Source organism: Pristis pectinata, chromosome 18, assembly GCF_009764475.1.
Source record: "Pristis pectinata isolate sPriPec2 chromosome 18, sPriPec2.1.pri, whole genome shotgun sequence".
In the NCBI taxonomy this organism is placed as follows: domain Eukaryota; kingdom Metazoa; phylum Chordata; class Chondrichthyes; order Rhinopristiformes; family Pristidae; genus Pristis; species Pristis pectinata.
Genome location: NC_067422.1, coordinates 10,280,820 through 10,308,193, shown reverse-complemented (window position 1 = coordinate 10,308,193; position 27,374 = coordinate 10,280,820). Strand labels below are relative to the sequence as shown.

The window sequence follows — 27,374 nt, the reverse complement described above, 5'->3', positions numbered from 1 at the left end:
ATTTTGAAAAATAGCTTTTATTTTGAAAAATAGCTTCTATTTTACATTTGGTAGATCACAAAGAAATAATCTGGAATGTTGGGCACTAATAATTTATTACCTAATTTTACTGTTTCTAACACTTATTTAAACTGATATGTTTTGTATGGTTAGGATATGGATGAGTCCAGTCTTTTTCAAAAACCCAATATTTATTGCCATTTTGCCACTGGTATCGGAGAACCTAAGTATTTGCCTGTGGATAGCTGGCCATCTCTGAGTAAACTATTAGTGGATGCTCTGGAAAGCTACAATGAAATCAATGCAGCAATGAATTTGGTGAGTGATTTTAAAAGCTTGCATTCAATTGACAGGAGAAAAACTTTTTTTTATGCAATACTGTTATGATCCTTTGTTTTCTACTCAAATATACGATATTAAAATTATCTGTTTAGAGAATTCTTGAGGCTCTGATATTTACAATCTTCAGCAAACTGTAAAGTTGTTGAAAAAATTGAATAGTACAGAGATTAATAACTATATTATATGAACATTCAGCGTTATGATGGATTCATCAGTGACTGTAATTGCATAAATAATTAGTGAACATGTTTGTCAGTATGTTCTTGAATAACGTAAAAACATCGTAATTCACAAATAGGTTACATTACTTATTTCTTCAGATTTGATGCAGGTTCATGACCCAAAACAAATGATTCATTCCCATTCATCCCCCCACCCACCCCACCAGATGCTGCTGGAACCGCTGAGTTCCCTCAGCAGTTTGTCTTTTGCTTCAGGTTCCAGCATCTGCAGTCTCTTGTGTCTCTAAACTACTGCATTTAGTTTTGGATTATTTTTGTATTATTGTCAGGAACTGCGACATCTGCAACTCTGTTTATTAATCTAGGATTATTCCGAAAAGCAAAGATTTTACTGGTTGCTTTTCCCAAATGCAAATTGGAGTCTCAAGTGTAAAACTAAAACCTAACCAGATCGAGACCTGACACCTTATAACATGAACCCAACCCAAGCCCGAGTACTTTTTTTCCCAGACCAAACCCAACTTGATCTGCCCATTGCTGTAAATATAACAATCTTAGCAATGCTGATTGTATATTAATCAAATCATCCTGACTGAGAAAATAAGTAGAAGTTGTATGGCACAGCCCAGCATGATCCAAACCCAAATGACTAATCAGGAAACGTATTTGAACCCAACTCATGTAGTCAGTTCATATCAGGCTTGTAGTGAGTAGCCAAGCTCCTTTGTAATAGAAAAGTGAAAAGCTCTAGATACTATAAATCTGAAATAAAAACATAAAATGCTGGAAATACTCAGCAGGTCAGGCAGCATCTGTAGAGAGAGAAACACATTTAGCATTTCAGGTCAATGACCTTTCAATAAAATAACTTGAAAGATCATTGATGTAAAAAGATCATTGATTCTTCCTCCACAGATGCTACCTGAACTCCTGAATATTTTCTGTTTTTTTTTCTCTCAGGCTGCATGTAAACCACCTTCTTAAATCAATTTTAAACCAAGATTAAAACCAGCTGATCAGCAGCCTCTGTTGCTTCCCTCACTTCCACTAACTTACCAAACAAAACTTCCTCCTGTGTTCCTCTCTGCCCTAGTTGTGCCCTCTCAGCTTCGTATAGTTTCCTTCTATTCTCATTGATTCCCTCTCCAAATCCATTTTGTTTATGGGGTTTGCCAACCGCTCCCCCAACACTATTCCTTCTAAAATCTTGAATACCCAGTCTCCCTTTCTGGATCTTGTGTTAGCTGAAATTGTTTATGGTTCTGTTTCCCCAGATACAGTCCTCTTCCTCAAATCTGCAGGTTCCATCAGTCTTTTAAATAAAAAGCCCTTAAATCCACTGTGTTTACAAACAAGTGTCTTGTCTTGAATTTTCCTTTTGTCTCCTTGAACATACTATTGCCAGCAAATTTAGATTCCATCTTTCCCAAAGCTCTTTGTTTGATTCTCCAATCAGGCTTGCATCATTGTCAAATTATCAAAAAGGCTCCTATTAAAGTTACCTGACATCCTTCTTGGTCTGTCTGCAAAATCCAAAGGGGTCAACCAAACCATCTCCTCTGATGCCTTGCCACTGTCACCTATTTAGGTGGGAATACACCTATCTGGTTCTATTCCCAACTGTCCAATTGCAATTAGAGAAACACCACTAATGGCTTCCCATTCTCGTACTGTTACATTTGTTATCCCCAAAGATCCATTATTGAATGCTTTTTATTAATATGCTGCATCATCCCAAAATCATGTTGAAACCCAGCTTACCACCACCTTCCTCAGTCTCTAAGTTGTCAGACTGTTTGTTTGGATATCTGGTTTTACTTTTCTTCATTTGGGACATCATTGGTAAGACAAGCATTTAATCACCATCCCTGATTTTGAGAAGTTACCACGAGAAAAATAACAACTTAAATAACAATTTCGACCCGAATCAGTCAGTGGTTTGGGCAATGTGTCCTTATCAATGTAAGGACAGCAAGTTCAAGGATGTAAAGGGCTGGATAAAGGAAAAAAAGAAGCATAAGGCAAATATTGAGAACTGAAGACATGGGAGACCCTTCAATGGTACAGAAAGTGTATGGGAGGTGGTTCTTTCTAAAAAAAAAGAAATTAAAAGAGCAAAAATGGGGCAAGGAATATCACTGGTTGACAAGTTTAAGGAAAATCCCAAAGCAGTTTATAAATATATTAAGGATAAGAGGTTAACCCAGGAAGGAGTAGAGCCCATTAGGGACCCATATGACAACCTTCACACAGAGCCAGAGGACATTCACAAGAAAAACGTAAATTAAACATTAATTATACAAATTTATACAACACAATTAGGAGAAAAAAATACACAGTCTATTGTAGTGCAAAGTGGTCAGAGTGTTGCTATACTGAGGTGGTGATTAGCACTGTGCAGGTTGGTTTGAGAACTGAATAGTTGAAGAGAAGTAGCTGTTCTTGAACCTGGTGGTGTGGGACTTCAGGCATTTGTACCTCCTGCCCAATGGTAGCTGTGAGAAAATTGCATTGCCCAGATGGTGAAGACCTTTGATTTTAGATGTTGACTTCTTGAGTCAGCACCTCATGTAGATACTTTAGATGGTGGGGAGGAACATGCCCGTGATGTATTAGGCTGAGTCCACTACTCTCTGCAGTGAATGCACTATGTCATGCTAATCTGTTCTATCATAATGCGGCAATTAGGCTGCATTGAAAGCTGTTGCATATATTTTTGCAGAGTAACAGGGGCCTGGTCTCTAAACCAGCATGTTTCTTCGCCATTCAGCAGTATTGGTATTGGTTTATTATTGTCACTTGTAACGAGGTACAGTGAAAAGCTTGTCTTACAAACCGATCGTACAGGTCAATTCATTACACAGTGCAGTTATGTTGAGTTAGTACAGAGTGCATTGATGTAGTACAGGTAAAAACAATAACAGTACAGAGTAAAGTATCATAGCTACAGAGAAAGTGCAGTGCAATAAGGTGCAAGGTCACAACAAGGTAGATCGTGAAGTCAGAGTCCATCTCATCGTATAAGGGAACCTTTCAATAGTCTAATCACAGTGGGGTAGAAGCTGTCCTTCAGTCAGGTGGTAAGTGCCCTCAGGCTCCTGTATCTCCTACCCGATGGAAGAGGAGAGAAGAGAGAGTGTCCCGGGTGGGTGGGGTCTTTGATTATGCTGGCTGCTTCATCGAGACAACGAAAGGTAAAGACAGAGTCCAAGGAGGGGAGGCTGGTGTCTGTGATGCGCTGGGCTGTGTCCACAACTCTCTGCAGTTTCTTGCGGTCCTGGGCAGAGCAGTTGTCGTACCAAGCCATGATACATCCAGATAGGATGCTTTCTGTGATGCATTGATAAAAGTTGGTGAGAGTCAAAGGGGACATACTGAATTTCTTTAGCCTTCTGAGGAAGTAGAGCTTCCTCACCTGTACAAGTTTAAGTGAACAGAGCACAGCCATTAATGGTGCTGGATGTCTACACATCCCTGCTTTAAAGGTCCCCGTTAACAGTAATTTGGACACTAATCAATCCCAGAGATAATATTAATTAAAGTTGATTGCTCCCTTAACTCCTCTAGCAGAATAAGATGATAAACTTTCCCAATGAGCAGAACGGCAGGTGTACAGTTATGTCACACAGCAACTCTGTGTTATTCAGAATGGATATGGAAGATATTTTTGTTTGAATGAGTAATGTTTCAATTATGAAAGCTTTGGAAAGTTTTGTGGTAACTTTCATTGAACCAAACACAATATTTGTGCTTTTACTGGGTAAATTATATCAGTCTTTATAGAGCAGCATTTGGCGAACATGCTTTGTTAAAATCTGATCTCTATAGGTTCTATTTGAAGATGCAATGGCTCACATCTGTAGGATAAACCGTATCTTAGAATTCCCAAGAGGAAACGCCCTACTTGTAGGAGTTGGAGGCAGTGGAAAGCAGAGCCTTTCTCGGTTATCAGCATATATTAGTGCTTTAAATGTTTTCCAGATCGCACTTAAGAAAGGATATTCAGTTGGTGACCTCAAGGTACAAAATTGTTCTTAATTCTATAAAATATCCATTGCATTTTGATTCAATGCCCTTTCTTCGGGTTCTAACGTACGATATGATTGTTTAAAAAAAATGCTCAGATGATGATGAGATGGGTGCAAATGAAGATGCATGCATTTAATGTGATAGCAAGTACCCTGCTTTCACTTGGAATAGAAGGTATTGGAAATGCCCTCACTATATGTGTTTATCACCTTCTTTTATCAGTCTCTTTTATTTCTTTTGGTGTTTAATTTTTCCAGTCCTGCAACCAATCAGAGACCTTCCCTTTTGTTCTTTCTGCACTGTTCCCTTTTTTTCCCATCCTAAAACAAGTTTTACTTCTAACTTTTCCCAATTCTGATGACAGGTCATCAACCTGAAATATTAACTCTATTTCTCTCTCCAAAAATGCTGTCATTCCTCGCATGAGTTAGCCACACTTCGTTGCTGCCATTCTGTGGGAAAGTAGCTCAGAGCCTGGTGATGATACAAAACTCCATTTCACGACTAACACAATCTCTTAATTGCCTAACAATGTGTCTGATATCTATTACTGAAGGAGCAAAACTTTCTTTCAGTCGAACACTGGAAAGTCCAAAGCCATTATATTCATCTCCTGCCACAAGGCATTACAGATGATTCTCTGTGTACAAGAAATCACTTTTATATCATGGTCATGCTTTCATTTATAAGGCATGGCACCAATAGGGGAACAACTAAATTCAGAGGAATCAAGAGGCCAGAATTAGAAGAATGCAGATATTTCAAAGGGTTAAAGAATTGGAGGCAACTTTAAAGGTAGAGAGGGATGTTTATCAGAGAGTTTGAAAACAAGAGTGTGAATTTTAAAATTGAGGCTCTGCTTAATCAGAAGCCAATACATTTCAACTTGAATAGAATGAAGAAGGCTCGCCAGGAGTAATGATGTGTGTAATTTTTCATTCTTGAACTTCACAGTGATTTCCTTGTACAAGATAATATTCTCTCTCTTTAAGTACTAAATTTTTTTTCAAATTTGCCGTCATTCCCCCTATCCTCAAAACACAACTTTGATCTTTCTGATCTTGCAAACTAATAGCTCATTCCATTCCCCTTTTCCTTTTTAAGGTTCTAGGATATGTAGTTGGCTCTCAAATCATTCCCATATTTCCAAGAACCATTTTTGAATCCTTCCAACAAGTTCTGACTTGTTGTCACAGTTACTTGGACAGGTACTTGGTTAGGAAAGGTTTAGGGGGATCTGGGCAAAACCTGGACAAATGGGACTAGGTTAGATGGGAATTTTGGTTGGCATGGATCAGTTGGGCTGAAGGGCTCATTTCCCTGCTGTACAACTCTATGAATCTATGCCAGTCCTTATCAAAGTTACTAATTACATGATAGGTACTGTAATTGTGGTAAGCTACCTGGCCTGGTCTTTTACAACCAGCAGACTTTGAAGTGGTTGATCACATAACGTAATTCTAAGACCTCTCTGACATTGTGCAACTGAATAGGATTACATTTGGTTCTACTCTTATTCATCTAGTCATAGATTTCTCCATGGTAACTATCTGAAACTGAGCCAGACTTCTCAAACTGTGCTATCACTGAGGTTGTCTATCTCAATCTCTAGTAAAATCAAACTCTGTTTTCCCCTCAGCTCAACAGCTGCTGAAACATGATTCATGTCTTTACTAATTCTAATATTCATTACTCCTGGCTAGCCTTTCTCATTTTTCTCCCTATAAAGTAGAGGTTCTCCAAAATTCTGTTGTCCATATCCTAAATGATAAAATTCACCCAACCTTAAGTATTATGTTACTGTATATGTATTGACTTCTGGTTAAATAGCACCTCAATTTTAAAAAGTAAGTATTCCAATTAAAATCTTGCACAGTTAAGTTTAAGTTGGGATAAAAGTCTGCTGTAATCATGGCGGAATTTAGCTAAAGACAAGCAATTTTTTCTCCATCAATAACTTCATGTATTGCTTGTGAAATTTCCTACGCTAATGCAGATTAGGAGGAATATAGAAGAAGCAATGTTTACAAGTTCTCTTTTTTGATGCCATCATCATAAGATACTACTTAACTATAACAGTTTACTAGGAATTGATTCTTCTATACTTTTGAAGTTTCTCTCAGTGAAGTTTTTAACTATTCTCAAAATATCTATCCATCTTTACAAGCTGAAAGTGTATAATATATTTTGTGAATCAAGGTAAACTAGTCAGATAAAACTGATTTTATTTTATCAATGTTTCTTAAAATAGGTAGATCTTGCTACTCAGTATATCAATGCTGGAGTAAAGAACTCTGGAACAGTATTTCTGATGACCGATTCCCAGGTGGCAGAAGAGATGTTTCTTGTACTTATTAATGATCTTTTAGCATCTGGTGAGATTCCAGGGTTATTTCAGGATGATGAGTTGGAAAATATTATTGGTGCCATGAAAAATGAAGTTAAATTACTGGGCTTGCAGGACACCAAAGATAACTGCTGGAAATTCTTCATAGAGAGAGTGAGGAGACAACTAAAGGTATGATCATGCTTTTGTGAATTTTTAATTGTTTTAATCAGCTACTCATCCTTTTAAATGCAGTAAACAAAGATGAAACAAAATGCACTCAAGAGAAGTTGAAGGGTGGCAGATCGATGGGCCTGAAGGTTCAGAAATCATTTAGTCCTCATATCAAAATTCATACACATTGTCACTTTTTAGTAATACTTAGATCATTTGTACAGTAATTTGGGAAGTAGAGGTATTTCTGTTTATGAAGGAATTGGAAGATTTTATATACACACACACACACACACACACACACACACACACACACACACACACACACACACACACACACACACACACACACAAATAAATTAAAGAAGGATCAGGTTCTACATCACCATCATTGGCAAGAGGGTGTATTACACTTTACAACACCAGGTTGCCTCCTGAATGGGCACTAGATTTATTAACAGTGAAATTGGCTGTATTTTCCACCATTATTTGATATTTTTTTGTACAAATGTGCAAATTTAAATGTAGAAGTCCAGAAGACAATTTTAGTGATTTCCAGTTGACCAGGCTGTGGCCAGCAAAATCTTGAAAAGTTTGTAATCTGATGAGAACTTGCAAAACTGCTCTCACTGCTAAATATCCCAAAAATGTTACTTTTTTTCATGAGGTATAATTAAGTTTCAATAGAAAGCCAAATCATAATCACTGCTGGCAACTTATTTAATGCTAAAAAATCAACTAATTCTGTAAATATGGATCGTAACTCCCTTAAGTTAATACTTCAAAATGTAACAGATTTTTAAAATTTTTTTCAGAAGTTTGTGATATTTCACTTTATATTTTAATCTTGTATTTCTTCTAATTGTTATTTTGTACTCTGTAAAATGTTTAAAATTTTGGTTAAAAATTGTGCTTTTGCTTCCTGCTTGTTCTCTGAGAATTCTATAATAAGCTTGGCTACTCATCAAGCTTAATGGCATTACTGTTACTCGATGTCAGAGATCCCCTGATGTCTGATAATAACCAATTTTGGAAGGGGGAAGTCCTTGCTACAAACCTTGTTGGGCCAATGTGAGCATCTTTCTTTGATTTTGGCAGCAAGTTCCATCTCTTTTCTATTGACAGCAAAGTCTATACAGCAAGTACACGCAATACACGAGTAAGATAGTGTTCATTTATCATTTATAAAATTGTATTATCAGAATATTCTCCCTTTTAGTTCTTATCTGCTTGGTACTATTTGTCTATCTTTCAATTTTTGACTTCTGCCTCTCTTTACTCTCACATTCTTTTTTCTTTTCTTTTCTTTTTGTTTCTATCTTTCTTTTGATGGAAGTCAATGGGTGGCATGGTAAGCAACATGTCATGATCTTGTATGGCACTACCACTGTGCTAAATAGGGCAGACCGCAAACAGATCTAGTAGCTCAGAACAAAGCACCCAAGAGGCACTGAGGGCCATCAGCAGCAGCAGAATTGTACTCAACCATAATCTGCAACCTCGTGGCCCTGCTCTACTTTCACCATCAAACTAGAGGATCAACCTGGTTCAATGAAGTGTGCAGGAGGGCATGCCAGGAGCAGCAATCCCACAACCAATGGATCCCACAACCAATGGATAAGATCTAAGCTCTATAGTCTTGTCACATCCAGTCATAAATGCTGGTGGACAATTAAACAACTCACTGAAGAAGCAGGCTTCGCAAGTATCCCCATTCTCAGCAATGGAGGAGCCCAGCACATTAGTGCAAAAGAGAAAGCTGAAGAATTTGCAAGAATCTTCAACCAGAAGTGCATAATACATGGTCCATCTCTACCTCCTCCAGTGGTCCCCAGCATGACAAATGCCAGTCCTCAGCCAATTTGATTCACTTCATGTTATTTTAATAAACGGCTAAAGGCATTGGATACAGCAAAGACTATGGACCCAAACAACATTATGCAATAGTACTGAAGACCTGTACTCCAGAGCTTGCCAAGCAACTTGGCCAAGCTGTTCTAGTATAGTTACAACACTGGCATCTACCCAACAATGTGGCAAATTGTCTAGGTGTGTCCTGTCCACAAGAATCAGGACAAATCCAACCTTGCCAACTACCACCTCATTAGTCTACTCTCGATCATCAGCAAAGTGATGGAAGGGATAATCGGTAGTGCTATCAAGTAACACTTGCTTGGCAACAACCTGCTCACAGAAGCTCAATCTAGGTTTTGCCAAAGCCACTCAGTTCCTGATTTCATTACAGACTTATTCCACACATAGACAAAAGACATTGACTCAAGAGGCCAAAATATCCTCCTTCCCTGTTGCAAGGAAAAATGGAAAATTTTATCATCTTGCTTCATTGAATAGTAATTTGCTTGTTCATTCTTCCTTCCAAAATGGATTACATCATATTTCCCCACATTACACTCTTTCTACCAACTTCTTGTCCACTCACTTAACCTTTCAATGTCCCTTTGCAGGGTCTTTATGTCCCACTCACAACTTTGCCAACCCACCTATCTTTGTATCATCAGCAAATTTCACTATGGTATACGTAGTTACTTCATCCCAGTTATTAATATAGATGGTAAATAGCTGAGCCCACAGCACTGATCCCTGAAGCCCCCCTCTAGTAAATCTGAAAATCTAGCCAATCTAAAAATGATCCATTTATCACAGTTCTGTTTCCATTTAGTTCCTGAATCCCCTGTGTATGCCAATAAATTACTCAATTCACTCTTATCTTACGTAGTAACTTGTTATGTGGCACATTATCAAATATCTTCTGGAAAGCCAAAAACACTACATTGACTGATCCTCCTCTACCCATCCTGAAAGAACTCTGGCAAATTTGTCAATTTCCCCTTCAAAAAAGTATATTAATAATGTTTGAATGTCTTATGAATTTCTAAATGTCCTGCTAAATGTAGCATACCCTGAATATTCAGTTCCCAACTTTAGTCACCTCACATCCTGATCTCTGTAATGGCTAACAAATTATATCCATTTATTTCTATTTGTGTTATCAACTCGTCTATCTTGTTACCAATGCTGCATGCATTCAGATGAAGAGCCTTTACCTTATCATTTTTCCTTACTCTGATTCTATCTGCTGATGTACTTTTATGCTTGAATGCTCTCTCCCTTCCTGATACACTCTGATAATAGTTGCACTTGTCATTGCCCTGCACCATAGCCTTTTTCTTTCTCTTTACTTTCCTAAATGTGCCTTCACCCAGAACTCCTGTCTTCTAATTCCAGCTTACCCTTTCTCCTTTCTGGTTCTACCCTCAGTTTCCTATCTCCCAATCAAGCTGGTTTATACCTTCCCCAAAACTATTAGCAATACTTCCTTTGAGGATATGTTCAGTTCCCATTGAGGAGAAACTTATCTAACTTGTAGAAGTCCTTTCTCCACCAAACAGTCTCAGTTCCTCAGGAAATAAAGTCCTCTCTACAATTCCACTTCTCTGGCCATACCTTCATCTGCTCTCTCTTTCTATTTTTGTACTCTTCCATAAATAGGGTAGGGCCATCCATCTATAGTGAGACGATCCTGGACAGTTCTCTTCAGGAATGGCTTCAATGACCAAGTTGCTGCTGAAGATGACTGCAAGCAAGGGACTAGCTAGAATAGGTGGTCTGCTGCTCATAGGGGAAGGCCAGTTGGAATCATTCCACAAGCCAGATGTGGCCTTTGGACTACATGTTGTGCATCACTGGTTTAGATAGAAACCAATTTTAGTGCCTGAAGGATTGATAAATATTGAGCTCAGATTTAAGGCAATCAACAAGAGCTAAAGATGACACATGGAAAATAATTTCTTTGAGCAATTTTATGATTGGTTAAAATTTTGAATACTGATAGGATGGTGAAAATAGATTTCAATTAATAGTTTTCAAAATGGAATTGAATATTTGAAAAAGAATAATATGAGGATAGAGCTGGTGAGTGGAGCCAACTGGCTGCTTGTAAAAATGCTAACACAAATTCAGTGCACTGAATAGTGTACTGCATTGTCTGGTCTATGATTTTATGATCAGTAAACAACTTTACAGATAAATGTATTAACTATATCAACTAAATATGCAAATAAAATAAAAGTTAATTGAAACCATAATTTATCATTGCAAATTTCGTCATATTTTTTAATTACTTTAAATCTTGTTTTTCCTTTTACACCATTTCTTTTGCTTTTGCAGGTTGTTCTGTGTTTTTCACCTGTGGGTTCAATTCTACGGGTACGTGCTCGAAAATTCCCTGCTTTGGTGAACTGCACATCAATAAACTGGTTCCATGAATGGCCAGAAGATGCTTTGATATCTGTTAGTAGACGTTTCCTTGCCAACACTGAGGGAATTGAGGTAAAAAATGTTTTGTAATTTTTATCATATATATGTAAAATACTCAGTATGTATGCAGTGCTCAACAGCTTAATTTTTCTAATCTTTATTTGAATTTTGAAGCCTCTATTTCATCCACCACAAAAAGTTACTTACATCATCACAGATTTTACTTCTCTGCCTTTATGTTACCTTGACAATTGTTGAAAATTTTATTCACTCCTGTATTGCTTGCAAACTTGAGTTCTGCTCACAACCCCCAAAGCACGTCTCACAACTTCCAAATGTTGCCAAGTATAGTAATAGTATACTGGCATTGGAAAGGGTGAATGTTTAGGATTTATAACTGGGTGCCAGTCAAACATTTTTGAATGGTGTTGGGCTTTTTGATTTCTATTGGAGCAGCACTCATGGAGGCAGTAGAATGTATCCCATTTCATTCCTAATAAGTGCCTTTGGTGCAAATGGTGGACAGGCTTTGAGGAATCAAGAGGTAGTCATTTGCCAAAAGAATATTTGGCCTCTGACCTGTGGTCATGGCTGCAGTATTTTTATTGCTGAGAAAGTTTCTGTATAATAGTTATCCCCACCTCCACCCTTGTGGTTGGAAGACTTGGGAATACAGTTGAATATCAAGGAGATGTGATTTAGCTCTCTCCTGTTAAGAGGCTGTCATTATCTGCCATGTGTGGCAAGAACATTGTTCAGTTCTCACTATAACCACAATAGCTTTCTGGCTTTCTTTAAATATTTCTCAAGTGGGAGAGAATGCAAATGGAGCTACAGATCTCTAAGTAGATTGAGTAATAAAAATATTATTCTTAGTAGTTATGCAAGAGTGAGTGCATCAAATTAAATGGATGTAAATATAACCACCTTTGTATTTCTTGCTTTTTGCCCAGGTTAAGTAAAAGAAAAATGGGGGGTGCTTTGAGCCCAGTAATTTGCACTCAAAAATCAACAAAGGGGACCTCTGAAGCCTGCAATAGCATTCTCAGAAGTTGGCTTTGTAAAAGATCCCCATCTGCTGGATAATTAGTCTCAATAAAAGCCACTCTCTTACAGGAACGTGTTGGCTGTCTGATTCTGCTGTTGCAGCCTACCTGAAGGTCATCTCTTATTTGGATTATATTGGTGGCCAATACTGGTATTGGTTTATTATTGTCACTTGTACCGAGGTACAGTGAAAAACTTGTCTTACATACCGATCGTACAGGTCAATTCATTACACAATGCAGTTACATTGAGTTAGTACAGAGTGCATTGATGTAGTACAGGTAAAAACAATAACAGTACAGAGTAAAGTGTCACAGCTACAGAGAAAGTGCAGTGCAATAAGGTGCAAGGTCACAACAAGGTAGATTGTGAAGTCATAGTCCATCTCATTGTATAAGGGAACCGTTCAATACTCTTATCACAGTGGGGTAGAAGCTGTCCTTAAGTTAGGTGGTAAGTGCCCTCAGGCTCCTGTATCTTCTACCCGATGGAAGAGGAGAGAAGAGAGAATGTCCTGGGTGGGTGGGATCTTTGATTATGCTTGCTGCTACACCAAGACAACGAGAGGTAAAGACAGAGTCATGCCAACTGAACTCCCCTTGTGACATCCTGAATTCTGAGGGACTATCACTGACAGTTGTATTTCTTCACATGCACAGCACAATATTGCATATATCATTTAAAAATTACATTGTGTGGACAAAAGCAGCATTGTTAAAGACTTGCAAAGATTGAAACTTGTAACCTGAGTCTATCCATACTTCAAACACACTCAGATCCTAAGGGGTGTGGAATGAAAGTCTTGCACTGTATAGTGCGTTTAATTATTATATTTATGAAGATGTTTCAAGTTTCATGCTTTTCAAATAGCAGTATTAACTTACGTGTACTTGTAAGCGCACTGAAATTTGTGCATGCTGTATTGCATTTCAGGTTGAAGTAAAGAACTCAATAAGTCAGTTCATGGCATTTGTACATAGAAGTGTCCAAGAGATATCAGCAGTCTACCTAGCTACTGAAAGACGCTACAACTACACAACACCCAAAACATTTTTGGAACAAATTAAACTTTATCAAAACCTACTGTCGACCAAAAGGAAAGACTTGATTGCTAAAATGGATCGACTTGAAAATGGTTTGGCAAAACTTCACAGTACTGCTAGCCAGGTTTGCAAAGCTAATAATTCATGTTAACTAGTAAATTTGAAAAATTAAAATTAGTGTTTCAATCACAATTTCAGCACATACTGTATATTACAGGTTGAATTTCTATTAGTGATAACCATTGAGCTACTTTTGCTTAGGGAAATTAATGCTTTTAGAAAATATATCTTAGAAGATTTTGAAAACTGAACATGCGCACATTAATAAATATTAGACAAAGTATCAGACATTTTCTCTCTCTCTTCTAAAACACTATTAAATGAGAAATTGATTGGAATGTAACTATCAGGTCCAAAGTCAATAAATTTGTAATAGCACAACTCTGAACCATCTTACTTAAGATATGCTAGGAGTTACATAAACACAAATCAAACAGGATTGCGGCAATTGCTTGGGGCTGAAATTCCACCATTTGTTTGACAAAATTGAGGTTAAATGCGATTAAGTATCCTTTTGTAGGAGAATATTTTCAGGTTAACAAAGGGCTTTTATGCTGCATTGAGTAACAGGCAGCTTTTAAAAAAAAATTGTTCTTTTAAAAAAACTGAGTTCTACCAGTGGTTTATTTTTTGCTCCAGATTCCATCATCTGCAATGTCAAATTGAAGCTACTGATTCCCAATGGGAAATGCCTTTTTACCACTATCTTTAATGGGCCAGGAAGAACAGAATAGGTTTAAGATTAGTATTTTAAATTTACATAAGGTCAATATGAAAGCAGAACTAGCTAGAAAATTAGCTTAAGAGATCAGTCAGTCAAGGCGCAGTGGCAGACCTTAAAGAATGGATATATTCCAACAAGAAAGGAAAATTCCAAGAGGAGAACCCACTATCCACGGTTAACTAAAAAAAAGTTAAGTACTGTATCAATCTTAAAGCAATAAAGAAGATTGTACAGAATATGAAAAAAACAGTAAAGATTAATAAGGAAGGAAAAATTAGAACGTGATAAAGCTAGTCAGAAATATAAAGAAAGAAGCATTTCTAAATGTACTTAAAATATTTAAAGAAGAGAATTAACTAAGGGAATATTAGTGCTATAGAAAGTGAATCTGGGAAATTAATAAAGGAAAGCAAGCAGATGGCAGATGAATTAAACAGGTATTTTGATTCAGACTTTACTATGGGCAATACAAGTAATATCCACAAAAAAAACCTGTAAATTGGGGATTGTAAGAGAAGAAGAAATGCAGGTTTTGAAAAACACTCTTGCAACTCCTTTAATGTCAAGGAAGGTACATTCTTCATTGATGTTCTCAACTTGTACCAGAATTCCAGAACTTTCCAGAACAAGAATTCCAGAACAAGGGCTACAGCCCTTGGCTCCACACTATTGGATCTTCTGAAAATCCTTCGTACGTATGACTTTTCCACGGATTGACAGAACTACCAACTTTTCTCCCCTTAGAAAACTTTGCATTTGTTATTTTCTCTTGAATAATGGGCCTTGCATGAAGGTTTTGCACAAGTATGGAAATTATTCTGTCCATTGTGGATAGGTCTCTGAGATCTTGTCTCAGTGGTCCTAAAAGTCCCTGGTGCCACTTCAATCTTGGCCTATGTCAGGAAAAGTATATGGCAAACACCTCCATTCTTCAATACCCTCCAATTTGCTGTAAGCAAAGTTTATACATCTTTCGTATATTTATGTCTACTGAGTTAGTTCCTGTCCTTGACTCCTTCGAGTAAGACATTCCATAGGTGTTTTCAGAATTTCTGAATTTACACCTTATATAGTGCACTAAGAAATGAAACTCAAAAATTGATGTCTTTACTTTCAGGTGGATGATTTAAAAAGTAAACTTGCTGTACAAGAAGTGGAGCTGCAGCAGAAGAATGAAGATGCAGACAAATTAATTAAAGTTGTTGGTCAGCAAACGGAGATCGTTACCAAAAATAAAAGAATTGCTGATGAAGAGGAGAAAAAAGTACAAATCATTAATGAGGTATTGTATTTTGCCCAAATGGTGACTTTTAATATCATTTTGAGCATTGTAAAATTGTAATAATGCATTTTGTTCACATTTAGAATGTAAGAGAGAAACAGCAATCTTGTGAAGAAGACTTAGCAAAAGCAGAGCCAGCTTTAGTTGCTGCCCAGGAAGCACTGAATACATTAAATAAGGTATAACTAATAATGAAACAAGATATATTGGCAAATACCCAAAGGGTACAACATGAGTAGAATGTAATTTCTGATAGATTTAGTATGGGTTTCATTGCCATGTTTGTGGAATTTGCACATTCTGTAACAGCTTGGGTTTCCCCTGGGTGTTCCAATTTCCTCCCACGTATCAAAGATGTGCTGGTGGTAGGTTAATTGGCTACTGTGACTTGCCCTTAATGTAAGTGGGTGGCAAGAGAATTATGGGGAGTTGACAGGGATATGAGAGACAAAAATAGGATTAGTTTGGGATTAATATAAATGCTGCCTGATGATCAGCTTGGTGGACTGGAGGGGCTGCTTACTTGCTGCACGACTTTATGACCTTTGAAGAAAACAGTGATAGGTGTGGAAAAGAAATTATTCAAAGTCTTTCAGAAGTTGGGTAAACATACAGACAATACTTAATTTTATTCATATACTGCTGATGTGGCCAGTATTTATCAGCCATCTCTAACTTCCCCCGAGAAGATGGCTAAGTCACTCTACCGTGTATCTGTCATTAAGTAATTAATTTATCTTTAATGGAATAAAAGTAATAAAAATTTTGCAATTCATTATTTAGTTTTGATAATATTACTTAATTAAATGTTGCAACTGTACCTTTTGCCATTCTGTCAGCTCAGTCTTCTCCTGTATACCTCAGCTGAAAACCCTTTGTGGAAAGTGCAACGATCGGATAAATATTAAGGTAGAAAAACCTGTCTTTGGTAGCTTGCACTGAACATACTTTCACAGTAGTGACTGTGTGTTTTGTAGCTACTTACAAAATTTGGTTCTGCGTTCTTATGAAACTGGATTTTGGAAGTGAGGTAAAAACACAGAGTTGTACAGCACAGAAATGGGTCCTTCGGCCTAACTCGTCCATGCCGACAGTGATGCCTCTCTGCGCTACTCCCATCTCCCTGCTATTTTGTTTTATTTATCTATCAGATAAGGGTATTCCCTCTGAGACAAATATTAATTACCGTTCCTAAATGCCTGCTGAGAATATGGTGGGGAGTGACCTTCTTGTCCTTGTGGTGAAAGTGCTCCTGTAGTACTGTTGAGTGACAAGATCTTGTATTTAGATTCAGTGACTATGAAGAAATGGTAACATGTTTCCAAGTCTCAGGGGAATGGAGGCAAAAGAGGAAAATGTTGGTCAGCAAGTCAGGCAGCATTTGTGGAAATAGAAACAGGGTTAATGGTTCAGATCAAAAAGCCTTCATCAGATTTGGAAAAATAGAAAAAACAAGTTAGATTTAAGTTGTTGCCATGACATTTGACCATCTAATCTTTGACACACTATATTTATGTGACTAGACCAGTTAAGTTTTAGTTCATTGGTGACCCCAAGATATTGCTGGTGAGGAATTGTGCAGTAGTAATTCTATTTGGATATTAAGGTGAGTTGATTAGACTCCCTTGTTGGTGGTGATCATTATCTGCCAATTGGCATGACTGTTATTTGTCACTTATCAGACAATTTCTAAATGTTGGCCAGATCTTACATCAACAAGGATGTTTAGTTATGTTACATATTTTGTTTAAAATTATTAATTTAATTTGTGTTTTGTTTGCTAGAACAACCTGACAGAGTTGAAATCTTTTGGCTCCCCGCCAGATGCTGTAGTTCTTGTGACTGGTGCTGTGATGATCCTTTTAGCACCAAGTGGGAAGGTCCCAAAAGACAGGAGCTGGAAAGCTGCCAAAGTTATGATGGGTAAAGTGGATAATTTTTTAGATTCACTGATAAACTATGACAAGGAACGAATCCCTGAATCTTCCCTGAAAGCTTTCCGGTATGTTAATGAATTATTAAATCTCTTATTGTTTCAAAAGTAGTGCAAAGTTTTACCTGTTAAACGAACATTTGTTGTTCTTTAAAGCAGAATTTCAAAATGTAAAATTGTGCCTGTTTAAGAATCATTATGAAAGATTTAATGCACTATAAATCTAATGATTTGTTCAAACAATAGAGATCTTGTAAAATTATATTAAAAAACTTGCTAATGTACCTATAAATGTAAGTAAAATGGTGCTGCATTGTAGACACTAATATTTTAGCCAATAATATTGGTGTTGATTTTAATGCCTACACCTCGTGGAAGAGAGTATTTGAATTACAAATGTTTTCCCCATTATCACATGTTACGCGCAGCTAATTTTCAATGTTCACATCCATTCACAACAACATTTTCAGTTTTCAATTTCAGTGCTATTCTATTTCACTTCCCTGTTAAGATGTATTATTAATATGTAATTAAAGCCTAGTGTGGATTATACACAGGAAAGCTGGTCTTAACAGCAGGAATATACTCCGCAATATTTGCAACGGTCGTTCAGTGCTCACAGGATTGTTGGGGATTTGATTTGTATCTAAGCACATTTTGTTTGTAGGATGTATCCTTGAGTGGGAAGCATAGGTTGTGTGCAGGAGTGAGGGACAGATGCAGAAGACTAGTTGCAAGCAGTGTGCAAGATAAGATAGAGCACTGAACTTAAGTTTGCCTATTTTGTCTTCGGTTAGTAGGTGCCATGGTAATGGTCCTCATGGAACTCTGTTGGAGTTGGCTTTTCCTATTCCTTCCCTACCACTTACACTTTTGCAGAGACTTTTGCCCTTTCCAACTCTGCCAAAGAGAATCAGATTGCATCATATTAGAACTTGCATCAGGGCTTGCTCAAGATACATGCCTGGCACTAGGGTCCTAAAGCAAGCACCCTACTTTGAGGTCTCTCACAGTAAGCAATTTCCAGGAGGACAGACGATATGCTTTGAGAATGTCCTCAAAACCTTCTTGAAAATAACGTAACATGGGAATGCTTGGCTTAAATTAGCAGGGAAGCATCCAAGATGGCAACAAACACTTCAAGACACTCTGACAAGAGCACATGAGTGCAAACAGCAGGAAAAGTGCACAACAATCATAGAAACATGAAAAATAGGAGCAGAAGTAGGCCATACAGCCATTTGGGTCTGCACCACCATTCAATATGATCACGATTGGTCGTCCACTTCGGTAACCTGCTCCTGGTTTTTCGTCACATCCTTTGATCCTTTTAGCATTAAGAAATATATCTACTTCCTTCCTGAATATATTTAATGACTTGTCCTCCACTTCCTTCTGGTAAAGGAATTCACAAATTCACCACCCTCTGAGTGAAGGAATTTCTCCAAACCTCTGTTTCCACTGGCATACCTAGTGTTCTGAAGCTGTTGGTTTTGGATTTCCCAGCCATCAGGAACATCCTCTCTGCATTTAGTCTGTCCAGTGCTGTTAATATTTGATTGGTTTCTGTGAAATCCAAATGCTTTCTTCTAAATTCCAGTGAAGACAGATCCAATTGACCCAATCTCTCCACATTTGTCAGTCCTGCCATTCCAAAAATCCCAGTAAACCTTTGTTGCAAAAATATTTTTCCTCAAATAAGGAGATCAAAACTGTACACAAAACTCTAGATTGTCTCACCAAGGCCTTATACAGCTGTAGCAAGGCATCCTTGTTCTTGTATCAAATGCTCTTGCAATGAAGGCCAACATATCATTTGCCTTTTTAACTGCTCATTGCACCTGAATGTTGCTTTCAGCAACAGGTGTGCAAGGACATTGAAGGCTTGTTGCACTTCCACTTTCCCAATCCATCCTCATTCAGATAATTATTTCTTTCTGTTTTTAAAACCAAATGTGATAATTTAACATTTATCCTCATTATATTGTATACGTCCTGCACTTGCCCACTCACTCAACTTGTCTAAATTACATTTAGAGCCTCTTCACATCGTTCTCACAGCTCACAATTTTCCCTCGCCCTACTTCCCACTTCTAGCTTTGTGTCACCTGCAAATTTGGAAATGTTACATTTAATTCCTTCATTCAAATCATTGATTTATATTGTGAATACCTGGCCCCCAAGCACTGATCTCTAAGGCATCCCACTGGTATACAGGATGTAGAACAGTATGGCGCAGGAACAGGCCCTTCAGCCTACCATATCTGAACTGACCATGATGCCATTCAAAACTAATCCCGTCTGCCTGCACAGGATCCAGATTCCTACATTCCCTGCCTGTTCATATGCCTGTCTAAATACCTCTCTAAATGTCACTATTGTATCTGCTGCTTCTTCCTCTCCTGGCAATGCATTCCAGGCACCCACCACTCTCTCTGTTTTAAAAAACAACCTCACCTCGTAAATCCCCTTTAGACTTTCCCCAGCTCATCTTAAATCTATGCCCGCTAGTATTTGACCTTTCCACTCTGGAAAAGGACTCTGACTATCTGCCCTATCAATGCCTCTCATAATTGTATATATTTCCAGCAGGTCACATCTCAGGCCTGTCTGAAACCAGGGGTCATTGTCTCAAAATAAACAGCTAGTGTTAGTGAATCTTTGGGATTCTTTACCCATGAGGGATATGGAGGCTTAATTGCTGGGTATTTTGAAGACAGAGATTAATAGATATTTGCATGTTAAGGAAATCAAGGGATATAGGAAAATGGCATTCATATAAAAGATCATCTATAATGTTATTGAAGGGCATAACAAGCACAAGGAAATGACTGGCTTACTCCTGTTTCTGTTTATGTTCTATTGGTTTTCGACTTGAATGGACACACATGTATTTTACCAAATCCAGTTTCAGATTGAATAAATTCCTGTTTATCACTGATATCTATTATAGTTAATGCAATTAATATATTATTTAAGTTATAATAGAAAAGCTCTTTTATATTCTTCATTTAAATATAGCAAAGAACTAATTTCTTAAAACAAAAAAAATCCTTTTACTTTTCTATTTATGAATTTCCTTTTAACAGGCCAATTCTTGAAAATCCAATGTTTGATGCTGATTTTGTTCGTACTAAATCCATAGCTGCTGCTGGTTTATGTTCCTGGTGTATAAACATTGTGAAATTTTATGAGGTGTTCTGTGAGGTGGAACCTAAGAGGATAGCTCTGGCACAGGCTAATGCTGAATTGGCAGCAGCACAGGAGAAACTTGCTGGTATTACACGTATGATTAATGTAAGTATAAGCATTGCACATAAAACTAATCTAATCTCTGTTCCTTTAGGTGTTCAATAAGAATTTTTTTCCAATATGGTGGAATGCCTTTAAAAAATTATGCAGGTGTCGCATTTAATTTGTGCTTTAAGTTTATCATGTTCTATTAGAATATAATTGATTCCTGAGATTGATGCTTATTTCCTGGATGATTTTTCAGTCCAGTTTTGCCCTCTCCTCAAACTCAAACTGCATCAAGACATCCAATATTATAAAAAGATAAGAAATAGAAATAGTAGGTTATTCAGCCCCTTGTGCCTGCTCTGCCATTCAATAAGATTACCACTGATCTTTAATTTCAGTACCACTTCCCTGAACCTATATTCCTTGATGCTATTAAAATCTATCAATTTAGCTCTTGATCATACAAGAACTAAAGCTCCATATTCCTCTTGGGTAGTGAATCCCAAAGATTCTTTTCATCTCAGTCCTAAATGGCTGGCCCCTTATTTTGAGATTGTGATCCCTGGTTTTAGACATTCACTGAAGGGAAACATCAAAACCATATTTATTTAGTCAATCCCCTTCAGAATTTTGTCTCTTTTGAAGGATCATCTCTTATTTTCCTAAAGCCAAGAGTATATGGACCATCTTCGTTTAATCTCTCCTTGTATGACAAATCTATCATCCTGAAATCAATCTGGCGAACCTTCACTGCACTCCCTCAATCACAAGTATATCCATCCTTACCTATGTAGACCAGACCCATACACAAATTCCAGATGCAGTCTCACCAGGGCTGTATGCAATTGGAGCACAGTATCTCTACTCTTGTCCTCAATTATTCGGGCAAGGCCACCATACCTTTTGCCTTTCTGATTGAACCTGATATTAGGGTTCACTGATTCATGTACAATGACGCTGTGGTCCTTTGAACACTAACATCTTTCAAACTCTCACCATTTAGCAAATACTCCACCTTTCTATTTTACTATATAGGAAGATGAAATCACAGTTTTCCACACAATGTTCTACAATTGACCAGTTCCATATCCCCAATATGTTCATTTCAAAATCTTCATTCTCATTTACAAATCCTTCATATTATTGCCTTTTTGCAATCTGCTCTGGTCTGCGTCTCAGCTCATACCCATCACTCCTCAAGAGTCAAGATAGCATCTATATGCATGTTTTGCAAAGCTGTAATCCATTGTATTCTGATGTTGCAAAACTCCCTCAGAGAGAACTTGGCATTCATTGAATCTATTTTCCAGGTGTAAAAGAAACATAAAACTATCAACTAAGCAGTGAAGTAGCCTGCACCAACTTCGCATGGCAATGGTCCCAACTGTTAAATTCATGAGGACTGTTTTTAATTACCTGATGTGCATTCTGAAAATAGGCCCTTGACCCTTGAGACCCTTGAATTTGCAAGTTAGAGGCAAAATGATTATTAAAGGATCCATTTGTCAAGCTGGAGCTCATGATTTTTCAGTGTTCATTTAATAATGTTTTATATCAACATTTTCTATGGAACCAGGATGACAAGGATGCCCTGCTGGCTCTAGAGTACTAGAAATAAACCCCTACTTCATCAGTCTCCTGTTCCAGAATAACTTTTCTCTGCAAAAGATATTTTTTCCCCACTGATTTTTGAAACACTTATAGTCACCTTTCCAACTTTACCCAAAGATAAATAAACAGTGCAAAAGAATCATTAAATTATAAAGAGATATCAATGAATTAAGCAAATAAGCAGAACTGTGGCAAATAGATTTCATTGTAAGTGAATACGGTTTCTTTACTTTGGACCTAAAAATTATTATTCATGGGCTTTCTAAATGGTAAAAAGCTAGAAGCAGTGGAGGCTTCAGGCCCATCTACATGGATTATTAAATTGTCATGGACAGTTGGACAATATAGGAAAGAAATGGCCAATGGAATTATGCCATTTCTATCTAGAGACTAGCGTACAAGGGCTTAGAAGTTGCGTATCAGCTGTACAAAGCCCAGATTGGACATGAAATATTATGAGCTGTTCTGCAAACAATACATTAAAGCAATGTTTAAATTATGTTGAGAGACTCCATAAAATATAGAGTTTTATTTCCTGTAATCAGAAGGTGAAGAGCTGGTTTCATTGAAGACTTCAAGGTATTAAAGTGAATTGATAGTGAGAGACTATTTCCTCCATTTAGGGAATACAGGGCTATGGACCATTTTCTAAAAAATTAGGGCTAGGTTTTTGTGTTTCCAATGAAGATTAGAAGTTTGGAATTTTCTTCCACAAACTGCAATTGCTGCTAGGCTAGTTTTAGATCTGAGACTAATGGAGTTTTGATAACCAAAAATATCAAGGGATTCATCTTAAAGGAGGGTGCATGTTCTATGTTAAGTTCATAGATCAACCAAGGACTCAATAAGTGGTGGAATGGGCTCAGGACTCTGTGGCTAAGCACAGCTCAAGCGCCATCTATAAATCTGCTGATGACACCACTATTGTTGATGGAATCTCAGATGGCGACGAGGAGGCGTACAGAAGTGAGATAGATCAGCTGGTTGAGTGGTGTCACAATAACAAATTTGCACTCAATGTCAGCAAGACCAAGGAATTAATTGTGAACTTCAGGAAGTCGGGAGAGTACACACCAGTCCTCATTGAGGGGTTAGCGGTGGAATGGGTGAGCAGTTTCAAGTTCCTGGACGTTCACATCTTGGAGGATCTATTCTGAGCCCAACACATTGATGCAATTAAGAAGAAGGCACGCCAGTGGCTCTACTTCATTAGGAGTTTGAGGAGATTTGGTATCTGACTTGAAAATTTCTATAGATTTATGGTGGAGAGCATCCTGACTGGTTACATCACAGCCTGGTATGGAGGCTCCAACGCACAGGATTGAAAGAGGCTGCAGAGGGTTGTAGATTCAGCCAGCTCCTTCACGGGCACAACCCTCTCCACCATCAAGGACATCTTCAAGAGGCAGTGCCTCAAGAAGGGCAGCATCCATCACTAAGGACCTCACTATCCAGGACATGCCCTCTTGTTACTACCATCAGGGAGGAGTACAGGAGCCTGAAGACCCACACACAATGACTTAGGAACAGCTTCTTCCCTTCCACCATCAAATTTCTGAATGGTCCATGAACCCATGAACACTACATTATTCCTTTTTTTGCACTATTTATTTATTTTGTAATTTATAGTCATTTTTATGTCTTGCGCTGTACTGCTGCTGCAAGATAACAAATTTCATGATATATTCAGTGATAATAAACCTGATTCTGATTCTGAGGAGTAAATGGTCTGGATCCTATGTTTCTGTGTTTACAAAGTTCCTTGCGCACTTCCTATCTTCCCCTTTGTGATGAACTCTGGCATTTTTCATTCTGTTAAAGATGTATTGTAAGTTGGTTTGTAGTACAAAGTCTATTTGTTATATTTGTATAATTATTCAATTTTTATTCTGAAGAAAATAAAATGAATATTTTACTGAGATGTATGAAGATTGTTAAGGCTATAAATATAGTTGTGTTACTTGTTTTATTTGAAATAATATGTTATAATAGAACCTATCTTAATTTACAGGAACTTGATGAAAATTTAGCAAAGTTGACAGCTGAATTTGAAAAAGCCACTGCAGAAAAACTCAAATGTCAACAAGAAGCCGATACTACCAACAGAACCATTTCACTTGCAAACAGGTACATTTGGCCTTAAAAAAACCAAAATGAGCAAGCCGCACTAGTTCCAGATAGTCCACTATTTTTACCTTCTATGTCTTTAGAATTTCATTTCGTAATCCATCTTGATTTTGTTTACTTCTCTCAGATTTTCCATTGTTACTGGAAATGACGTACTAATGGATGCTGTAGGAAATTCAAACCTTACAGTTATCAGCTGCTGCGCACGTGTATCCAAAAACAGGCGAGCCTTTTTCCACCAGGCAACACCAAAGCTTTGAATGCAAAAACATCATAACCTGATGGTGTTGATAACACAATCAGGGAGTTGCATTCATGAGTGTTCGACTAAATGGCCAAATTTTTTAAGCTATTCAGACTACCTGCCCCTTTCATCTGTTGCAGATTTCCAGTTTCCTATAATATTGACTGTTATGAAATTTCTGTACTGTTTTAATTTTTCAAGTTCCAGCCTCCACCCCCAGGGCCTCCTACCTTACCAATCTCAGTAAGTTCATTAGGTTTTTCAGCCGTTTGGTTATATAGGAATAAATCTGTTCCTAAGACTGGTTGCCTGTTTACTTGGTCTAAGCTCTTTGGCTAGGGCTGTTTCCAAGGATTTTAAAATAAGAACGGTAAAGCACCATCATCTCTGAAACACAATGATTCAAGATCATTCCTGACCTAAGCATATTCCAGGGTTAGAACATAGAACACTGCAGCACAGTACAGGCCCTTTGGCCCACAATGTTGTGCCAACATCTTATCCTGCTCTAAGATCTATCTAACCCTTCCCTTCCACATAGCTCCCCATTTCTCTATCATTCATATGTCTAAGAGTCTCTTAAATGTCCCTAATGCATCTGCCCCCACAACCTTGCAGGCAGTGTGTTCCACACACCCACCACTCTCTGTGTAAAAATACTTGCCCCTGACATCCCCCTTGTACCTTCCTCCAATCACCTTAAAATTATGTCCCCTCGTGTTAGCCATTGTCGCCCTGGAAAAAAGTTTCTGACTGTCAGCCTGATCTATGCCTCTTATCATCTTGCACGCCTCTTATCATCTTGTACACCTCTATCAAGTCATGTCTCATCCTCCTTCTCTCCAAAGAGAAAAGCCCTAGCTCATTCAACCTATCCTCATAAGACATGCTCTCCAATCCAGGCAACATCCTGGTAAATCTCCTCTGCACCATCTCTAAAGCTTCCACGTCCTTTCTATAATGAGGTGACCAGAACTGAACATAGTACTCCAAGTGTGGTCAAACCAGAGTTCTATAGAGCTGCAACGTCACCTCGTGGCTCTTGGACTCAGTACCCCGACTGATGAAGGCCAACACTCCATACGCCTTCTTAACAACCCTATCGACCTGCACGGCAACCTTGAGGGATCTATGGATGTGGCCCCCAAGATCCCTCTGTTCCTCCACACTGCTAACAGTCCTGCCATTAACTTTGTATTCTGCCTTTGAATTCGATCTCCCAAAGTGTATCACTTCACACTTATCTGGGTTGAACTCCATCTGCCACTTCTCAGCCCAGCTCTGCATTCTATCAATATCCTGTTGTAATCTACAGCAACCTTCTACACTATCCACAACACCACCAACCTTTGTATCATCAGTAAATTTACTAACCCACCCTTCCACATCCTCATCCAAGTCACTTATAAAAATCACAAAGAGCAAAGGTCCCAGAACAGATCCCTACGGAACACCACTGGTCACTGACCTCCAGGCAGAATATGCTCCATCTACCACCACCCTCTGTCTTCTATGGGCGAGCTAATCTGAATCCAACACAGTCAAGTTTCCCTGGATCCCATGCCTCCTGACTTTCTGAACAAGCATTCCATGAGGAACCTTATCAAACGCCTTACTAAAATCCATGTACACCACATCCACTGCTCTACCTTCATCAATGTGCTTGGTCACATCCTCAAGAATTCAATCAGGCTCATGAGGCATGACCTGCCCTCACAAAACATGCTAACTGTCCCTAATCAGCCTATGCTTCTCTAAATGCCCATATATCTTGTCTCTAAGAACCTTCTCCAGTAATTTGCCCACCACTAAAGTAAGACTCACTGGTCTGTAATTCCCAGGGTTATCCCTACTTCCTTTTCTTTAACAAAGGAACAACATTTGCCACCCTCCAATCATCTGGCACTACTCTTGTGACCAGTAAGACGCAAAGATCATCGCCAAAGGCGCAGCAATCTCTTCCCTTGCTTCCTGTAATAACCTTGGATATATCCCATCCGGGGGGTGACTTATCTATCCTAATGTTTTTCAAAAGTTCCAGCACATTCTCTTTTCCTCACATCGACATGCCCTAGCATTATCAGCCTGTCGTACGCCATCCTCACAAATGTCAAGGTCTCTCTCTCTCGGTGAATACTGAAGCAAAGTATTCATTAAGGACCTCCCCTACCTCTTCCGATTCCAGGCACATTTCCCCTTTATCTCTGATTGGTCCTACCCTCACTGTAGTCATCCTCTTATCTTCACATACGTGTAGAACACCTTGGGGTTTTCCTTGATTCTACTCGCCAAGGACTTCTCATGCCCCCTTCTAGCTCTCGTAAGTCCATTCTTAAGCTCCCTCCTGGCTACCTTTTTAACTCTCCAGAGCCCTGTCTGATCCATGCTTTCTAAACCTCAGGTAAGCTTCTTTCTTCCTCTTGACAAGACATTCTACATCTTGTGTCAACCACGGTTCCTTCACTCTGCCATCCTTACCCTGCCTCAATGGGACAAACCTATCCAGAGCCCCATGCAAGTATTCCTTAAACAACCCTCCACGTTCCACTGTGCACTTCACCAAGAACATCTGTTCCCAATTTACCCTCTCAAGTTCCTGCCTAATAGCATCATAATTCCCCCTTCCCCAGTTAAATACTTTCCCATATCATCTGCTCCTAGCCCCCTCAAAGGCTATGGTAAAGGTCAAGGGGTTATGGTCACTATCTCCAAAATGCTCCTCCCACTGAGAG

At 38.2% G+C, this 27,374-nt stretch overlaps 1 protein-coding gene across 1 annotated transcript in view; it reads left to right on the top strand.

Annotated features, from left to right (window-relative positions):
• The window catches only part of LOC127580014 (dynein axonemal heavy chain 17-like), a 251,034-nt gene that overhangs the window by 176,295 nt on the left and 47,365 nt on the right, over window positions 1-27,374 (top strand). Inside the window, 10 exon segments of the mRNA XM_052033141.1 lie at window positions 154-318; window positions 4,353-4,544; window positions 6,805-7,071; window positions 11,242-11,403; window positions 13,312-13,545; window positions 15,323-15,487; window positions 15,571-15,666; window positions 17,272-17,489; window positions 20,510-20,717; window positions 24,283-24,398. Of these exon segments, the coding sequence (XP_051889101.1) occupies window positions 154-318; window positions 4,353-4,544; window positions 6,805-7,071; window positions 11,242-11,403; window positions 13,312-13,545; window positions 15,323-15,487; window positions 15,571-15,666; window positions 17,272-17,489; window positions 20,510-20,717; window positions 24,283-24,398 (1,823 nt within the window).